The sequence below is a fragment of the Equus asinus genome, chromosome 9, assembly GCF_041296235.1.
Source record: "Equus asinus isolate D_3611 breed Donkey chromosome 9, EquAss-T2T_v2, whole genome shotgun sequence".
Taxonomy (NCBI): Eukaryota; Metazoa; Chordata; class Mammalia; order Perissodactyla; family Equidae; genus Equus; species Equus asinus.
In genome coordinates, this window is record NC_091798.1 from 12,656,153 (window position 1) to 12,673,477 (window position 17,325).

At 32.1% G+C, this 17,325-nt stretch overlaps 1 protein-coding gene across 9 annotated transcripts in view; it reads right to left on the reverse strand.

Annotated features, from left to right (window-relative positions):
• Window positions 1-17,325, reverse strand: part of RANBP17 (RAN binding protein 17) — a 335,940-nt gene that overhangs the window by 264,428 nt on the left and 54,187 nt on the right. For all 9 annotated transcript variants that reach the window (XR_011505729.1, XR_011505728.1, XR_011505727.1 and 6 more), the window contains 4 exons: window positions 15,432-15,551; window positions 13,368-13,514; window positions 12,605-12,777; window positions 10,370-10,563 (listed from right to left, as the gene is read on the reverse strand). Coding sequence is in view for 6 of the 9 variants with exons in the window: in XM_044777678.2 (XP_044633613.1) it covers window positions 10,370-10,563; window positions 12,605-12,777; window positions 13,368-13,514; window positions 15,432-15,551 (634 nt within the window). In the remaining 3 variants the exon portion in view is untranslated. The remainder of the gene's footprint in view (window positions 1-10,369; window positions 10,564-12,604; window positions 12,778-13,367; window positions 13,515-15,431; window positions 15,552-17,325) is intronic.

The window sequence follows — 17,325 nt, forward strand, 5'->3', positions numbered from 1 at the left end:
TTTCATTTTGTTGATAGTTTTCTTTGCTGTGCAAAACTTTTTAGCTTGATATAGTCCAACTTATTTTTGCTTTTGTTGCCTTTGCTTTTGGTGTCAAATCTAAAAACCATTGCCAAGACCTATGTCAAGGAGACTACCACCTATGTTTTCTTCCAAGATTTTTATGGTTTCAGGTCTTACATTCAAGACTTTAATCCATTTTGAGTTACTTTTTTGTGTATAGTATAAGACAATGATCCAGTTTCATTTTCTTACATGTGGCTGTCCAGTTTTCCCAACACCATTTACTGAAGAGACTGTCCCTTCCCCCATTGTAAATTCTTGGCTTCTCTGTCATAAAGTGATCAACCATATATGCATTTATTTCTGGGCTGTCTATACTGTTCCATTAATCTACGTGTCTGCTTTTATGCCAATACCATACCGTTTTGATTACTATAGTTTTTTAATACACAATCATGCACCGCATAACGACGTTTCTGTCAACAAGGGAGAGCATCTATGACGGTGGTCCCGTAAGATTAGTACCATATAGCCTAGGAATGTAGAAGGCTATACCACTTAGGTTTGTATTAGTACACTCTATGATGTTTGCACAGTGACAAAATTGCCTGACAACACATTTCTCAGACTGTGTCCCCAATGTTAAGTGACACACAACTGTAGATTGAAGTCAGGAAGCATGATGCCTGCAGCTTTGTTGTTCTTGGTGAATTTGTTAAAACATGCCATGTGTCCTAGATAAAATTGATATTTTCTAATTATTGGTTCCAGCGTTTTATGTACATCAACTCAATAAAGTCTGTTAATGATATTGTTCAAATCCTCTCTAAATTTATTAACTTGCTTATTTGATTTATCAACAATTGGGAGAAATGTATTGCAACTCCCCATTATGATGACAGATCTGTCAATTTCTCCTGCAGGAATACCAATTTTTACATAATGTTTTGAGACTATTCCATTAGGTACTAGATATTTGAAATGGTTATTTCTTCTTACTGTATAAATCATTATCTCTAGGTATAATAATGCTTTTTACCTTAAAGTCTTGTTTGATACCCCAGTTTCCTTTAGGTTCTTATTTGCACAGCAGATTTTTTTTCATTCTTCTACTTTCACCTTTCCATGTTTTAATGTTTTGGGTATGTCTCTCATAATGAGCATTTGGCTTTTTAAAAAACACTCAACTTTACAATCTAGCATAACTGTGAATTTAACTCATTTATGTTTATTTGATTAATAATATATCTGGGATGATCCTACCATTTTATTTTTTTATTGTTGTCTTGTTCTTTCTGTTTCTTTCTTTCTCTTTTCTTGGCTTTTTAAAAGATTGAGTTTGTTTGTTTTCCTATCTCATTATTTTCCCTCTACTGGGTTATGGAAGATAAACCCATGATATCTACACTTTCAGTTGTTACTCTTGAAATTTTATCATCTTAGTTCTCCTCCTAAATAAGATAAGGAATTAAGACAATTTTAATTCTCATCACTCACCTCTCTCTTACATGCTACTGTTTATGGTGGGTTTTCTTTAAATTCCACAAGTTATAAATAATCTTATTTCTTAAATATACAGACTATGTTTGTTAAGATTTACATATGTGTTCACCAATTTCTGTGTACTCCTTTCCTTCCTTCTGGAATTACGCCCTTCCTCCTGAAAAATAATCTTTAGAACATTTAATGAAAACTTTTAATGAAGAACTTCAGTAAAGATCCACTGGTAGAAAACATTCTGTTTTCGTTTGTCCGAAAATGTCCTGTTTATCTATGTTCTTGAAAAATACTTTGGCCGATGTAGAATTATATGATGGCCAATATTTTGGCTCAATTTTTTGAGAATAACATTCCACAATCTTCTGGCTTACATTTTTACTGGTGAGAAGTGAGTTTATCAGTCTATTTTATACTTGTCAAGCTGCTTTTGAGATTTTTTTGGGCTACACAGTTTGACTAAAATGCTACTTTTATTTTTGACTGCTATATGTTGGGCTTGCTATATTGACGGATTCATATCTTTCCTTAATTCTGAAAAGTTCTCAGATAGAACGTCTTCAGTTATTGCCTCTGTTCCATCTTCTCTATTCTCTCTTTCTGGGATTCAATTTAACATTATCTGACCTTTTCATTCCATGCTTTAACTTCTCTTTCAATATTTTCACTTTCCTTGTTTCTCCACATTCTTGAAAATTTCTTCAAATCTAACTGGCAATTTGCTAATTCTTTACTCAGCTAGGTCTAATTTACTGTTTAACAACACATCCATTGAATTTTAGATCACAAAGAAATTTTTTTTTCAATAATAAAAGTTTTACTTGACTCTTCTTCAATCTGCTTGGTCATTTTTCATACTCTTGTTTGATCATTTGTTATTCTACCTTTTATTTCTTTAAACATGTCATACACAATTATTTTATATTCCTCACCAACTCCAATATCTTGCTTGATTAATAAATCAAATAGTTTATTGTTTTTGTTAGTGTTCATTCATGTAATCTTATTTCATTGTTTGTGTGGTTACTTTTTAAATTATGACCACTTATTTGGATGACCTTAATGTGCAGGATTCTCAAGGTCCCAAATTATGCTTGCCACTGTGTCATCAGGCAAAAAAAAACCCCAAAAAGCACTACAAGACAGGCTTACAGGGCAACCACATATCTACAAAAATATACCTAACTGAAGGGACGAGTGGAAACTGAAATACAGCCTGTACTCTAATCACCAATCTGTGCACCCTAGTGTGGTGCTGCCTGCTAGCTAGAAAAGGAGCCTTTTTCTAACTTGCACAACAGCACCAAATGTACTACTGAACTGGTAAGAAAGTAAAATAAATCCTCAAAGGCCAAAAGTGATGTGAGGGCTGACATTTAGAGACATGGGCATACAAACAACTAGAGAATTTGAGCTTCTCTTTTGATAGCCAAAGGACAAATACTAGGGCATGCCCAATGTGAGGAATCCAATAAGAAAGTCTATCATAAAGCTGAGACAAAGAACTACACCCTTAGCGAAAAAGTGAACTAGAGGGAAAAGACCTGCCCTAGACAGAGAAAGGCAACACAGAAATTTGTCTGCCTTGACTTCAATGTTAGGTGGAGAGGAGGAAAAAGGCCTCAAGTCAGACCTCATATGGTTTGTGGTCTAAATACAGACTACCAGTGTGATATGAAAAACCTCATTCTAAGGAAATAGTTTAAATGGTATTGACTTGGTAGTCCTCCTCCACCATATTTAGTTAATGGACTAATCACTTCTGTTAAAGACAGAGATGATCAAATGAATTTTTTAAAAAGGAATAACTACATACTGTCTACAAGAGACATAATTTAAATATAGAGACACAGACAAATGGGAAGTAAATGGATGAACGATATCCTATGTAAATAGAAAGCACAAAAAGGCACTGGTTACAGTAATATCCAATAACACAAATTTCAAGATAAATTTTCAATTAATAAGGAAGACAAAACATACATAAATGTCTACATGAAGCAAAACGTGACAATTAAAAGTAGTATAGACAATTGCACAATCATATTTGGAGATTTTAACACCTCTCTCTTTGTTAATAATAGAAATAGACCCCTCGCAAAAAAACCCACCAGAATCAGTAAAGACAAAGAATACCTGAACAACACTATTAACCATATCTTGACTTACTTTCTATTTACATACTACTATAGCCAACAATGGTAAAATACATATTCTTTTCAAGTGTACATAGCATGTCTACCATGATAGACCATATGCTGGGTTATAAAACAAGTCTCAATAAATTTAAAAAGGCTGAAATCATACAAAATAATAGTTAACCAAGGTAGAATTAAATTAGAAATCAGTAACAATAAGACAACTATGAAAACCCCAAACATTTGGAAATAAAAAGCACGCTTCTAAATAATCCATGAATTAATGAAATAACAGATTAGAAAATATTTTTAACTAAATAATAATGAAAACAAAACAACAAAATTCATGAGATGCAGGTAAAGCAACACTTAAAGTAAAATTTATAGCTTTAAAGGTCTTTATTAGAAAAAGACAAAAATCTAAAAATCAACTATGTGGAATCTCCGTCCATAATTAGAATTTTTAAAAAAAGATCAAATAAAATCAAAAGCATAGGGCAGTAAAATAATAAAGCTAAAAAAAACCCCTAAGATATTAAAAAAAGAACAAATAATAAAGAAAAGCAATGAAACTAAAAGTTGGTTCTTTGAAAAGTTTAACAAAATTGATAAATATCTAGTTGGGTTAATCAGGGGAAAAGAAAAGAAAGAGGCAAAAACTGTTGATATCAAGAAAGAGAAGGTATGGGTGGGAGAAATGGGTGAAGGAGGTCAAAAGGTACAAACCTCCAGTTGTAAAAGAAATAAGTCAAAAGGATACAATGTACAGCATGGTGACTATAGCTAGTAATACTGTATTGCACATTTGAAAGTTGCTAAGAGAGTAGTAGATTTTAAAAGCTCTTATCACAGGAAAAAAAATTTTTGTAACTATGTACAGTGATGGATGTCAACTAGACATTGTGATGAGCATTCTGCAACATATACAAATATAGAATCATTATGTTGTACCTCTGAAACTAATATAATGTTACATGTCAAGTATACCTCAAATAAAAAAAAAGAATGAAAGAAGGCACATCACGTTAGATCCTATAGACATTAAGCATAACAGAATATTAGGAATAACTTTATTCCAATAAATTTTAAAATAGGACAAATTCCTTGAAATATACAAATGATTAAATATGACCCCAGGAGAAATAGAAAATTTGAATCGTCCTATATCAGTTAAGAAATTATTAATTTAATTCATAATTATAAACCCTCCAGGCCCACTGGCTTCACTGGTGAATTCTATCACTCTTTAGGAAGAAATACTAATACTACACGAACTCTTTCAGAAGATAAAGAAGGAAGAGGGAATACTTCTTGACTCATTTTATAAGGCCAGTATTACCCTGTTACCAAAACCAGGCAAAGTCATGACAAGAAATGAAAACTACAGACAAATATCCTTCACGTACATGAATGTAAAATTACAAAATTTTTGCAAACTGAATCTAAAGCTATATAAAGGAACGCTATCTCATAGCCAAGAAGGATTTACCCTGGGAATGCAAAGCTGGTTTAACCAACCAGTGTAATTCACTACACAGTCATCTATTGCTTAATGACAGGGATACATTATGAGAAATGCATCATTAGGCGATTCTGCCATTGTGCGAACATCCTAGAGAGTACTTACACAAACCCTGACAGTATATCCTATTACACACCTAGGCTATATGATACTAATCTTATGGGACCACTGTCATATGTGTGGTCCATCATTGACCAAAACATCATTATATAGTGCATGACTGTATTAGTAAAATAAAGAAGGAAAAAAGGTCATTTGAACAGGTGCAGAAAAAGCATTTTTAAAAAAATTAATGTCCCATTCATTATAACTAACCAGAGGAATAGAAGCAAACTTCCTCAAATTTATTATGAACATTTGTAAAAAGAGAAAACCCTACAGATAACGTCATACTCGATGGTGAAAGGATCAATGTTTTCTATGTACAAACAGAAACAAGGCCAGAAGATCCACTCTTAGCACTTTTTTTCAACATTGTACTAGAGGGTCTTACCAGTGGAATAAGGCAAGAAAAAGAAATAAAAGGCATGAAGACAAGACATAAAACTGTCTTTATTTCCAGATGACACAGTCATATAAAACAATCCTAAAGAATCTACAAAAAAGCTATTAGAACTAATTAAGTAAATTTAGCAAAGTCATAGGACACAAAGACAAAAATTAATTCTGGTTTTATAGAGTAGCAGAGAATAATCATAAAATTTACAGTAGCACCAGAAATATACAGGAATAAATTTAGTGAAAGATTTTTAATACTTGTGCACTGAAAACAATAAAACAGTGCAAAGAAAATTGAAGAATACCTTTATAAGTGGAGCAATATATCATGTCCATGAACTGGAAGCCTCAATATTGTTAAGATGGGCCAAACTGATGTACAGATTGAAGCAATCTCAATCAAAATTCTGGTGACTTTTTTTGGTATAAATTGACAAGTTGGTGCTAAAACTAATACAGAAAGGCAAAAGGCCTAGAACAGACAAAACTATGTTGAGAAAGAACAAGATTGGAGGATTTAGATTACCTGATTTCAGGTGTTATAAAACTACAGAAACTAAGACAGCATCATAATATTGGCAAAAGGATCAACATATAGATCAATGCAGAATAGGGAATAGGTCCAATAACAGACCCGAGTCTTTTCTGGTCAACTGAATTTTGACAAAGATGTCACAATAATTCAATAGGGGAAAAGGCAGTCTTCTCAGCAAATGGTGCTAGAACAACTTGATAAATGTTTGAGTTGGGGAGGAAGCCTTACCCTTACTTCACACCAGTCATAAAAATTAATCCAAAGTAGATCACAGACCTAAACATAATAGCTAATATTATTAACCTTCTAGAAGAAAACATAGAACATTCTTGTGACCTGGCTTACACAGGATTTAAACACAAAAAGCACAAACCATAAAGAAAAAACTGAAAAGGCAGATCATTAAAATTTAAAACTTTTCTTTTTGAAAGACAATTAAGAAGAAAAATCACAGACAAAGAGAAAATATTTGCAAACATATATGTGAAAAAGTGATTGTATACAAAACATATAAAACACTCTTACAGTTCCAATAATAAGAACATGTACAAAAGAGCAAACAACCCAATTTAAAAATGGGCAAAACATGTGAACAGACATTTCACAAAAGATATAAAAATGGCTGAAAAAGCACATCATTAATTATCAGGGAAATGCAAATTATAACCAAAATGAGACACTACTAGACACCAAGCAAAATGGCTAAAGTTAAGAAGACAATATCAAATGATCACAAAGATGTGGAGCAAATAAAACTCTCATACATTGTTAATGGGAATGAAAAATGGTACATTTTGTAAAACAGTATAGAAGTACCTTATGATATTAAACATACATTTCTCATATGACCCAGCAATCTATCTTAGGTATTTACCCAAGAGAAACTAAAATTTAAGTACATAAAGGACTTGCCTGCAAATGTTCACAGCACCATTTTTCATAAGAGCCAAAAACTAGAAGTGTAACTCAAATGTCCATCAACTTGCGAATGGATAAACTATGGTAAAACCATACTATAGAATACAACACAGCAATAAAAAGAAACAAAACATTAATATACACAATATATTTGAATCTCAAAAACATTATGTTAAACAAATAAAGCCAAACACAAAAGACTACTTATTGTATGATTCCATTTATACAGAAATCTAAACGAGACAAACCATAGTGACAGAAATCAGTGGTTACAAGGGCCAAGAGTCAGGGAAAGAAATCAAACAGCAGGAGAAAATTATTTAAAGTCAAAGACGTGTTCTCTGTTTTGAATGTTTTGTTATTCATAGTTACATGGCTGTGACTAACTACTAAATTCATCAAACTGTAAGCTCAAAAAAAGAGAGAGAAAGAAAGAAAGGAAAAAGATATTTGCAACTCTTATTACGAGAAAGGGCTCATTTTTCTAATACATAAAGAGCTCATAAAAATCAATGAGAAAAGAAAGGAGCGAAAGCCCAATTAAAAAATGAGCAAAGAAAATGAATAGTTCATTTACAGAAAAAGAAGACCGAATAGCTCTTAAATAAATTTAAACCATGCTTAACCTCACTGATATGAGAATGTTAAATTATACTGAGAAATCATTTCTCATCTATAGGATTACTAAGAATTCAAAAGCTTGGTAATACTGTCCTATGAAGTCAACATGGAAACACTCTCATAGATTGCTGGTGGACAAGTAAATTGGTATAGTCCTTACAGAGAGTAATTTGGCAATATTTATAAAAACTATAAATACATTAACCTTTCCACCAAACAGTAACGCCACATCTGGAAATTAATCTTATAGATATACTTGCGCACATGTAAAATAACATATGTACAAGGTTCATCTGTATAGCATTAGGTTAAGAGCAGAAGATGGCAAACAACTCAAATGACTATTAACAGTGGAGCAAATGGTTAAATAAATTATGATACATTCAAAAAATAAAATATTATGCATCTATAAAAATAAGCGTTCTTTAGATGCTAATTTGAAAATAGCTGTAAAACACATTGTTAAATGAAAAAAAGCAAGGAGTAGAACAGTCAGTGTGGTATGCCACATTCTATGTAAATAAGGCAAGATGAGAGTTTATATATTCATAATTGTTCGTATATGCATACAGAAACTTTGGAAAGAAATACAAAAGTAGTAAGAATCATTACTCATTAGATAAGACTGGAACAGAACACATTTTAATTTCTTTTTTCTGGACAATGTTAATATATTACCTCTTCAAAAAGATTAGGTGACTTAATTAAAATAAATTTTGATATAAAAATAACTAAGAGAACAGACACATTAAAGTGATAAGCAAAGACAAGTCACAAACTTGGGGACAATATTTACAGTTCAAATAACTAAAGGATTAGTGTCAAAAATACAGAAAGAGCTCAATCAGTAGGAGAAAGACTAAAAATCAAAATGGTGAGGGAGATATAAAGAAAAGTCATAAACATATTGGATATCACTGATGATGACACAACTGACAGTCAGTAAACATAAAATAATGCTAACCTTCATTAATAATCATGAGAGTGAAAAGTAAAATACTTATGAGATATTATTACTTCAATGAATCTGGCCACAATTTGTCTAACACTACGAGCTGCTGGTGAGGATCTAGATCAGGGTGGGCAGGATGTACAGCAGTACAATCACTTTGTAAACTGGTTAAACAGTAGATAATGCTACTGAAGCTGACTATGCAATGGATACACATTAACAATCTTTACAGCAGCACTCATTGTATTAGCAAAAAATAGAAAAAATACAAACACTATTGACAAGAAAAATGCATAAATAAATTGTGCTAAATTCAAACCACCACAGAATAGTGGCAGTGCAAATGAAGGAACTATAGCTACAGCATCAATATGAACTCTCATATATGCAATACTGAGAAATAACAATAAAGCAAGTTGTAGAAGAATAAACACAGTTTAATTCCATTTGTATAAAGTTCAGAAATATGCAAAACCATGCGTTATTTTCAGAATACACATACGTGCAGTAAAACTATGAAGGAAAGGCATCAGATGATAAACACAAAATTCAAGATTGCAAGTTTTTTCTACTAGTACGAAGGAGGATAGATTTGGACAGGGGAACAAAGGGAGCAGCAAGGATACTGGTATTGGCCTATTTTTTAAGCTATGTGATGGTGTTTGTTACTGCTAGTCATCATGTCTTAATATATATAAATATCCTTTTGTATGTATTTGATATTTAATAATTTTCAAAACTCTACTAAAAGAACTCAATCATGAAAATAGTAAATGCTGAAAAAAGTTAGTTCTCCCCAATTTAACTTATAAATAATGAGATCTTAATAACATACATTGTGTGACTTAAAACAAAAACAAAATACAGATAGGTAATTAATAAAAGGTATTTTAAGATGAAGTCATATAAACGTAAAGGATAATCTTTTAAAGAATTTTTTTAAAAAGAGTTTAGATGGGAAATCACTGAAAGTAAGCTTGACTATCATTCTTTACCACTCACTTTCTAAAACAAGATAAAAGAAACAAATATGAAAGAAAAAAAAACATGCTGGAACTATAATCAAAGCCTCCTATTAGAAATGTATAAAACCAGTTCCACTCTCATAATTTATCTCATTAAAAAAATATGAAAAACATATTTACTTATTTTCATTCCCTGCTATGTTCCTTGAAAGGACTGTAAGGGACATACAGAAATAAACAGATCCTCCTTCAATAAAGGATTAAAGAAAAACAATGAGAAAACTGAGGAATTAAAATATAATAAAATAAAGCCATGGTGAAGGCTAATACACAAATGCAAAACTATGATGAGGTCTTATGTAATTTTTTACTTGCTAAATTGGGTGCTGAATTTGCAGTCAGCTACAGCAAAAAAAGAAACATGATTCGTTAAAAGATAGCTATAATTTAATAAACTCTACTCAAAGATCATTATCAGCTTTTTTTAAAACTGATTCCAGAGAAAAATATTTCCTATAATCTTATAAAGGAGAACTGAAAATTAACTATCAAATCACCAAAATAACCAGAAGGTTAATAAAATTAATGGTTTATTAGGAGACCAGGAATTGGGGGAAATATATAAAAATAATTTGCAGTAAAATTATTGAATAAAGTGATTAATGAAGCTACTTAAAATTCAACATAATACCCTATAATAGTCACATAAAACTTACTGACCTTCCTGAATTGCCATGTCCACAGTCATCCCAGAAGCTGAATGCAGAAGCTTTTGATAATTCTGTGCATTTTGGTCAAACAACTGTACAAGCAGAGTGCATGTCGTTTCATATTCACATCTGCTGACAGTGCACAACTGCTCCAACTGCTGAAACACAGTAGCTGGATCATCCAGTGGATCATCTAAATTATCTCTGCAAATATACAAGAACAAGTTCGTAGCCAACATTAGAATGTGATGTACTTTTATTCACCACAAATAAACTTTATATATGTCAAATAAAAATTTCACCAAGCATAAATAAATAAAAGACAAAGAGATAGGAAGATAAGAAATAAAAGGTCTATATTTGAAGACAACATAATTACATAAATAAAAAATACAAAAGACTACTAGTACTAACAGGTAAGTTTACCAAGGTCCTAGAAAAGGGTCAATATACAAAATTCACAGTATTACTATGCATTAGTAATGAACAACTGGAAGTTGAAATTCAAAAAACCGCATCTTCCAAAGGCACCAGAAACATAAAATATTAATTAAATCTAATTAAACATATGTGAGATCTGAAGACTCAATACTATAAAACACTGATGAAAGAAATCACAGAAGAGCTAAATAAATTAAAAGATAAACATGCTGATTGCCTGAAAGACTTGATAATGCTGAGATGTCGATTCTTCCTCCAAATGAATCTACAAATTCAATGCAATCTCAGTCAAAATCCTAAAAGGAATTTCTTTGTAGATACTAACAAGATGATTCTAAAATTCATATGGAAAAGCAAAAGAAGTAAAAGAGCCTAGACAATTCTGAAAGGGGAAAACCAAGGTAGATGACTCACACTACCTGATTTCAAAGCTTATTATAAGGCTACAGTACTCAAGACAGGGTATTGGCAGAAGGAGAAATAAATAGATTAATGAGAATAGGGTCCAGAAATAGAATCAGATGTATGTGCTAATCAATTTTTGAAAACAGTGTAAAGGCAATTCAATCAAAAGAGAATAGTCTTTTCCACAAACGTTGTGTTGGGATAATTGGTCACCCATATGCAAAAAAAAAAAAAAAGAATCTCAAGCCTTACCTCATATCATATACAAAAATTAACTCAAAATGAATCATAGACCTAAACATAAATTCCAAAACTATAAAACTTCTAGAAGAAAAAATAAAGGATAAATTGAACTTCATCAAATTTTAAAACTGCTTATTGAAAGACTCTGTTAAGGAAATGAAAGGGAAAGCTATGAACTGGAAGAAAATATCTGCAAAACATGTATGATAAAAGACTTGTAATCAGAAAATACAGACCTCTCAAATCTCAATAACAAAATAAACAGCCCAATAAAAAAACCGCAACAGATTTGACAGGCATTTTGCCAGAGAATACATACAAATAGCAAAGAAGCACATGAAAAGATGTCCAACATTATCAGACATTAAAGGAATGCAAATTTAAAATAATGAAATACCCATAATGCACCTATTAGAATAACTAAAATTTTAAAAAACTGACAGTATCAAGTGCTGGTGAAGATGCAGAGCAACCGGATCTTTCATCAGTTGATGGTGAGAACGCAAAATGACACAGCTCCTTCGGAAAATAGTTTGGCAGTTTCTTATAAGGTAGAACATACACTTATCATGCAACGCAGGAATCTCACATCTAAGTATTTACGCAAGAGAAATAAAAACTTATGTTGATACAAAAATTTGTACAGAAACGTTTATAGCTGTTTTATTCCTAATTCACAAAAATGGAAACAACTCAAATGTCCAATCCAAATGTGAAAGGATAAACAAACTGTGATACCTCTACAAAGTGGAATACTATTCAACAATAAAAAGGAAAGAACTACAGACGCAACGTGGCAGAATCTCAAATGTATTAAGCTGAGAGAAAGAAGCCAGATTAAAAAACTACATACTCCATGATTTCATTTACAAAGCATTCTGGAAAAGGCAAAAACTACAGGCAAACAAACAGATCAGTAATTGCCACAGGCTAGGGAAAGGGCTGACTACAAAAGGACCTAAAAAAACTTTTTTGGGGTGATGGAACTATCTGTATCTTGATTACGATGGTAGTTACACAACTGTATGCACTTGTCAGAACTCAGAACTGTATACTAAAAAGGGTGAATTTTACAGTATGTGAACTACATCTCGATTTTTAAAAACTGCAAGATGCAAAAGATGAATATACAATAGAAAAATTTAGTTTTCAATACCTCACAACTATGGCAACAGATTCCAACCGAGAAGTGATAAAGGCCTTCGTGATTTCTGGTGCATAAGTGTCTAACAAGTGGGGTTCAGTTGATTTCACAAAAGGAACTGATGCTACCATCCTTTGCCACAGAGTTAATAAGTAATGAACACTGTTGGGAGCAAATTCCCAATGCTACAAAGAAATAAAGAAAATGTTATTAAAAATGACTATTTCTTCCTAGAATAAGAATTACAGAGGTAAAATTACTAAACATAGATTTTAAAATTAACTTTTGTTCTGATTATATAACCAGTGAACATTTAACATAGCACAATTTGTAAATGCAAAACAGTCTAAGAAGAAACCAACAATCCCTTATTATTCTACCACCCAAGAATAATCGCTGTTAAAATTTTAGTGTACTTCCTTCTAATCTTTGCATGAATATTTTTTCAGAGTTGATATCATGTAGAAATTACAGTTTTAAAACTCCCTTAAACTTATAAAAAGAATTTCTCCAAAAAACAATCTGTAAATACTTTTTTATTTCTTCACATACATTTTACTATAATTATCAATTCATTCTTCAATTATTAGATATTCAGATGGCCTCTAAATTTATTATTATAAATGTTATAACAAACTTTTTTACCTAAAACCTTGCAATGAACATTTTTAGCAAAGTACTCTCAGATGTTAAAAAAAATCCCCACCAAATTTTACCAAGAAATTATTTTAAAACTATCTACAGTTTAATATCAATTGTATATTTTTTTATTTACCTGAAGGCTAGTAATGGTAAAATTAGCAATCAATCTGATAACTTCAGGATACTCCTTCACCATAACTAATTCTCCCAGCTGATAATTTGTCTTTAAACGAGCCAAAAATCGACAAAATTCATGGTAATTACCTGGATCAGACAAACCCTAAATTATGAGACAAAAAGAAAGACTTTTAAAAAATACTTAGAAACAAACCAAGCTAACGAGCTATTATACGATCAATTAAATTCTAAAACTATTTTATGAAGTCTCCCAGTTGTCGCAGGTACTTATGGTACTTTGTGTTAACTGGGTAGATATCAATGAAAGAAAACAAATGATTCCTACTGGAATGAACATTGTCATCAATGACTAATAATGAGGAATCCAAAATAGAAGCTTTGCAGGAAGCTTTGCACCATGACGACTAAATTATGTTTGGAAACCCATTATATTACACAAAAAAACCTGCATGAATATGAGGGGGTGTGAGCGCGCGCGTGTGTGTGTGTTTGTGTGTGTTTGTGGCTTAAACAGAAGTCAACAGCAGATCTGAAAAATAAGAATGAGCTCTGGAAACTCTAGAAAAGAGCAATACCAAGCGGAGTTAAGTTAAATGGTATATGTGCACACACAAATAACAGAAATTTCTTTTAATTCAACAAATATTTATTGAATACCTACAGGCACTGTGCCCTCAAGCAACTCCCTGTCAGTAAGTGGAGAGTCATTCAAATAAATTACTGCAATTTAGGGCAGAAAGTTTAACAGAAGTACTACAAGATACAGAGGTAACTTTTGGGGAGGAGGAAGGTTAAAAGGGAAGATCAAGAAAGGTGCTCCTGTTGTCTGTGAGCTCCTGGAAGACAGGGTACATGTGTTATTATCTTTATAGTTTGAGCTTTTTGCACTGTAGCTGGCATGAAACAATTCAAAAAGTATTTGTTTAACACTGAAAGAGTTTCTAAGAAATTTCACACATAAGAGCTCCATGAGAGAATATAAAAGTGTCTAGTTATTAAGGACAAATTACAAACAGATATTTTGTACTTATAGGTGTTTAACACACATTTGTAATTCTAAAATAATATAATATTCAAACTAACTTTTACAGTCATGAAACATCAACATGAGGATGTTGGAAAATCAATTGAGAGAATTATCTCATATTAGTATATCTTCCACATGCTGATTAATGATAGTGAGCTAAATGACTAAAAATTTCAAAACATATTGGTAAAATCCCATTTAGGAGCAAAACACACAAATTTCAGTTACACTAACGTTGAAAAGATAAACTAAATGCACAACACATAAAATACTCCTGAGAATAACCTGCAAAAACAACTGACCGTCACAGAATAAGCACATTTTCTTCATGTACAGATATTATACACCCCCTCAAAAGTGACTGATAACCAAGAGACTCAGATAAACCTCCTTAAATCATCATTTAACCTTTTAAAATCTGTGCCCTGATTAGAGATTTTTAAAACTAAAAACAAAATAAAAAGTGAAACAAAAAATTTTACTTAGGCCCCTGAAATTACTAATTAATAATGGCTTCGCAGTTCTCTGAAATGAATACTACCACTGAAGCTTCGCAGCTAATGTAGAGAGTAGATATTAAAATCTACAAAGTCTTGTTTGTCCACAAGAGGGCAAAAAGACATTATTCCATAATTTAAAGCCACTTACTCCAATATCAACACTCAGGTTTATACTAAGTCTTCTGGTTCAGGAGATATAACTCTAAATTAATCACTAAGTAATTGCAGAAGAGGAAGCAAAGAGATGCGGCACAATGGTAAAAGGCAGCAGCACAATAAGATATAGAACCTCTATGCGTATTCACTTCAGAGAGTGGAAAAAATAAAACAGGAAGAGCACAGAAGCCTGTTAGGAAAACATCCATTTTCAAAAACTACCTATTTCTACTACACATGAGATCTAAAGAAGATGAATATGATACTTCATATTTTCTTCCAGAACTACAGTAAAGTCATCAGTTTATTTTGCACCTTTCAGCAGAAAAACTGTATTTCCATATGTGAAGTATTAATTAAATCATTTCATAAATACCTGAGGGTTTTCAAGTATCCTTTTTACTCCCTTAATTAAATTACCAAGGTACTTGGCACGTTCAGGACTGCTAAATAAGGACCTTCTTGTAGAAGCAAATTGAACTAAACATGAAAGTGCCTAAAAATAGGAACAACAAAATTCATTTCAATTTTAAAAGTCGTTATGACCACTTGAAAAGAACATTTTCTTTACATAAAACATATTTTTTAATTCTAATAATAAAAAAGCATTGTAGAATACAAAAATAATGAAAGCTAAACATCATCAATCACCAACATCACCCACAACCCTTCAAGCCCACCACTAAAATTCCTATTTGTGTGTATTCTCCTCTAATATTTTTTCATATATTAAATATGCCAGAGCGGAGCCTGAACGTGGATATACTCAAAAGGCTCTCAATTGCTTCCAATGCCCAGTTCTGTTTGTGAACCAATGAACCAGGGTCTACAAAAAGAAAATATGGTTTTGTGGTAGACTATGTTTGGGAAATACCACATACATTACGCACTGTGGTATCCTGCAAGTGGGAAAAAAAAATCCTGTAATTTTACTTAATCCCACATGTCCCAAATTTATTTGGTGAGAGAACATCTTACCCATGCCATTCATTAATATCTTGAGAAATGATTTGGAAAATGCTGCTGGAAGAGTTAGATATTCTATAAAAACTCCTACAGACTATCTGTGGTGTGCTTATCTTTCTAAAGTTAATACTCTACCAGATAATTTCACTCCTCAGGTTCTTAATTCTACTACTGATACCCATTGAAGTGTGTTTGATGATTAAGTGAGAGGCCCAAAATTGGCAACTTTCAGGCCAAACTGGTCCACATATGTTTTGTTTTTGTCCACATATGTTCGCTTATCCATTTTTTTAAAAAAATTAGAATTAGATGTCAACAGTTAAATATTTCAATTAGGAGATTTCACACAAAATGTCTAGCTCTCTTGGCAAGGGTGAGAATAGGGACAAAAATCAGAGGATGGCCTTTTTGATGTTCTCCAGGTTTGCCACAGTCGTTAAAAAAAACAAAAACAAAAAGTCAAAAACAAAAGAAACTCCTTAGGCAATTCTGATGTGTAGAAGGTTTGGGAATCACTAGTTTTTTAAAAAATATGCAGGGTTTTGGGGCCAAAAACACCTGGATTTGAATCTCAGCTCCAATATTTAGTTTGCCGCCCTGGAGAAAGACACTTAAGCAAGTCTGGGTCTGTCTCCTTGTCTAAATAGTAAGCAGGGCCACTTTGAGGATGAAGTGAGATAAGCACCAGATAATAGGGCATGCACAATAAATGTTAGTTACTTTCTCTTAAAGCAATTGTTTTCCACTTGATTTTTTAAGTACTGGTAGCTTGTTTTATCTCAAAACATAATTGTACATGAAACTGTGATTTTTAAACAACTGAAAACAAGACTATTCTGGTTAAAAGACAGAAGGCTGAAGCTCTGTGGCGCACCACCTGGAAACATGAGTGTCCTGTGAACTCCAGTTTAAAAACTATCACTTTAAAACCGTAGATTCAAGAGCAGACAACATGTTTCTTAAAAAAAAAAGGAGTATGTGAATCTATTCTTCCCTTCTAGGCAGTAACATATCTAAACAAACATACCACTGATACGTACTTTAAATCTGGAACATCTTTTTTTAGGAAATGGAACTATTAGAATTCCCCAACTTTACTTCTACAAGCTTAGATATTAAACTGACTTTTTTTTTCCAATCTTGCCTGGTCTCTGTTTTAGATTTCACAAAGATGGGGTCTGTAGTCTCAAGTTCTATATAACCAAAGATTTTCAAGAATTTTTAAAGCACACAATAGAATTTGATTCAAAAAACAAATGAATAACTAGAGCGATGAGCACAAAATCAAGTGAGCAGATCCCCTG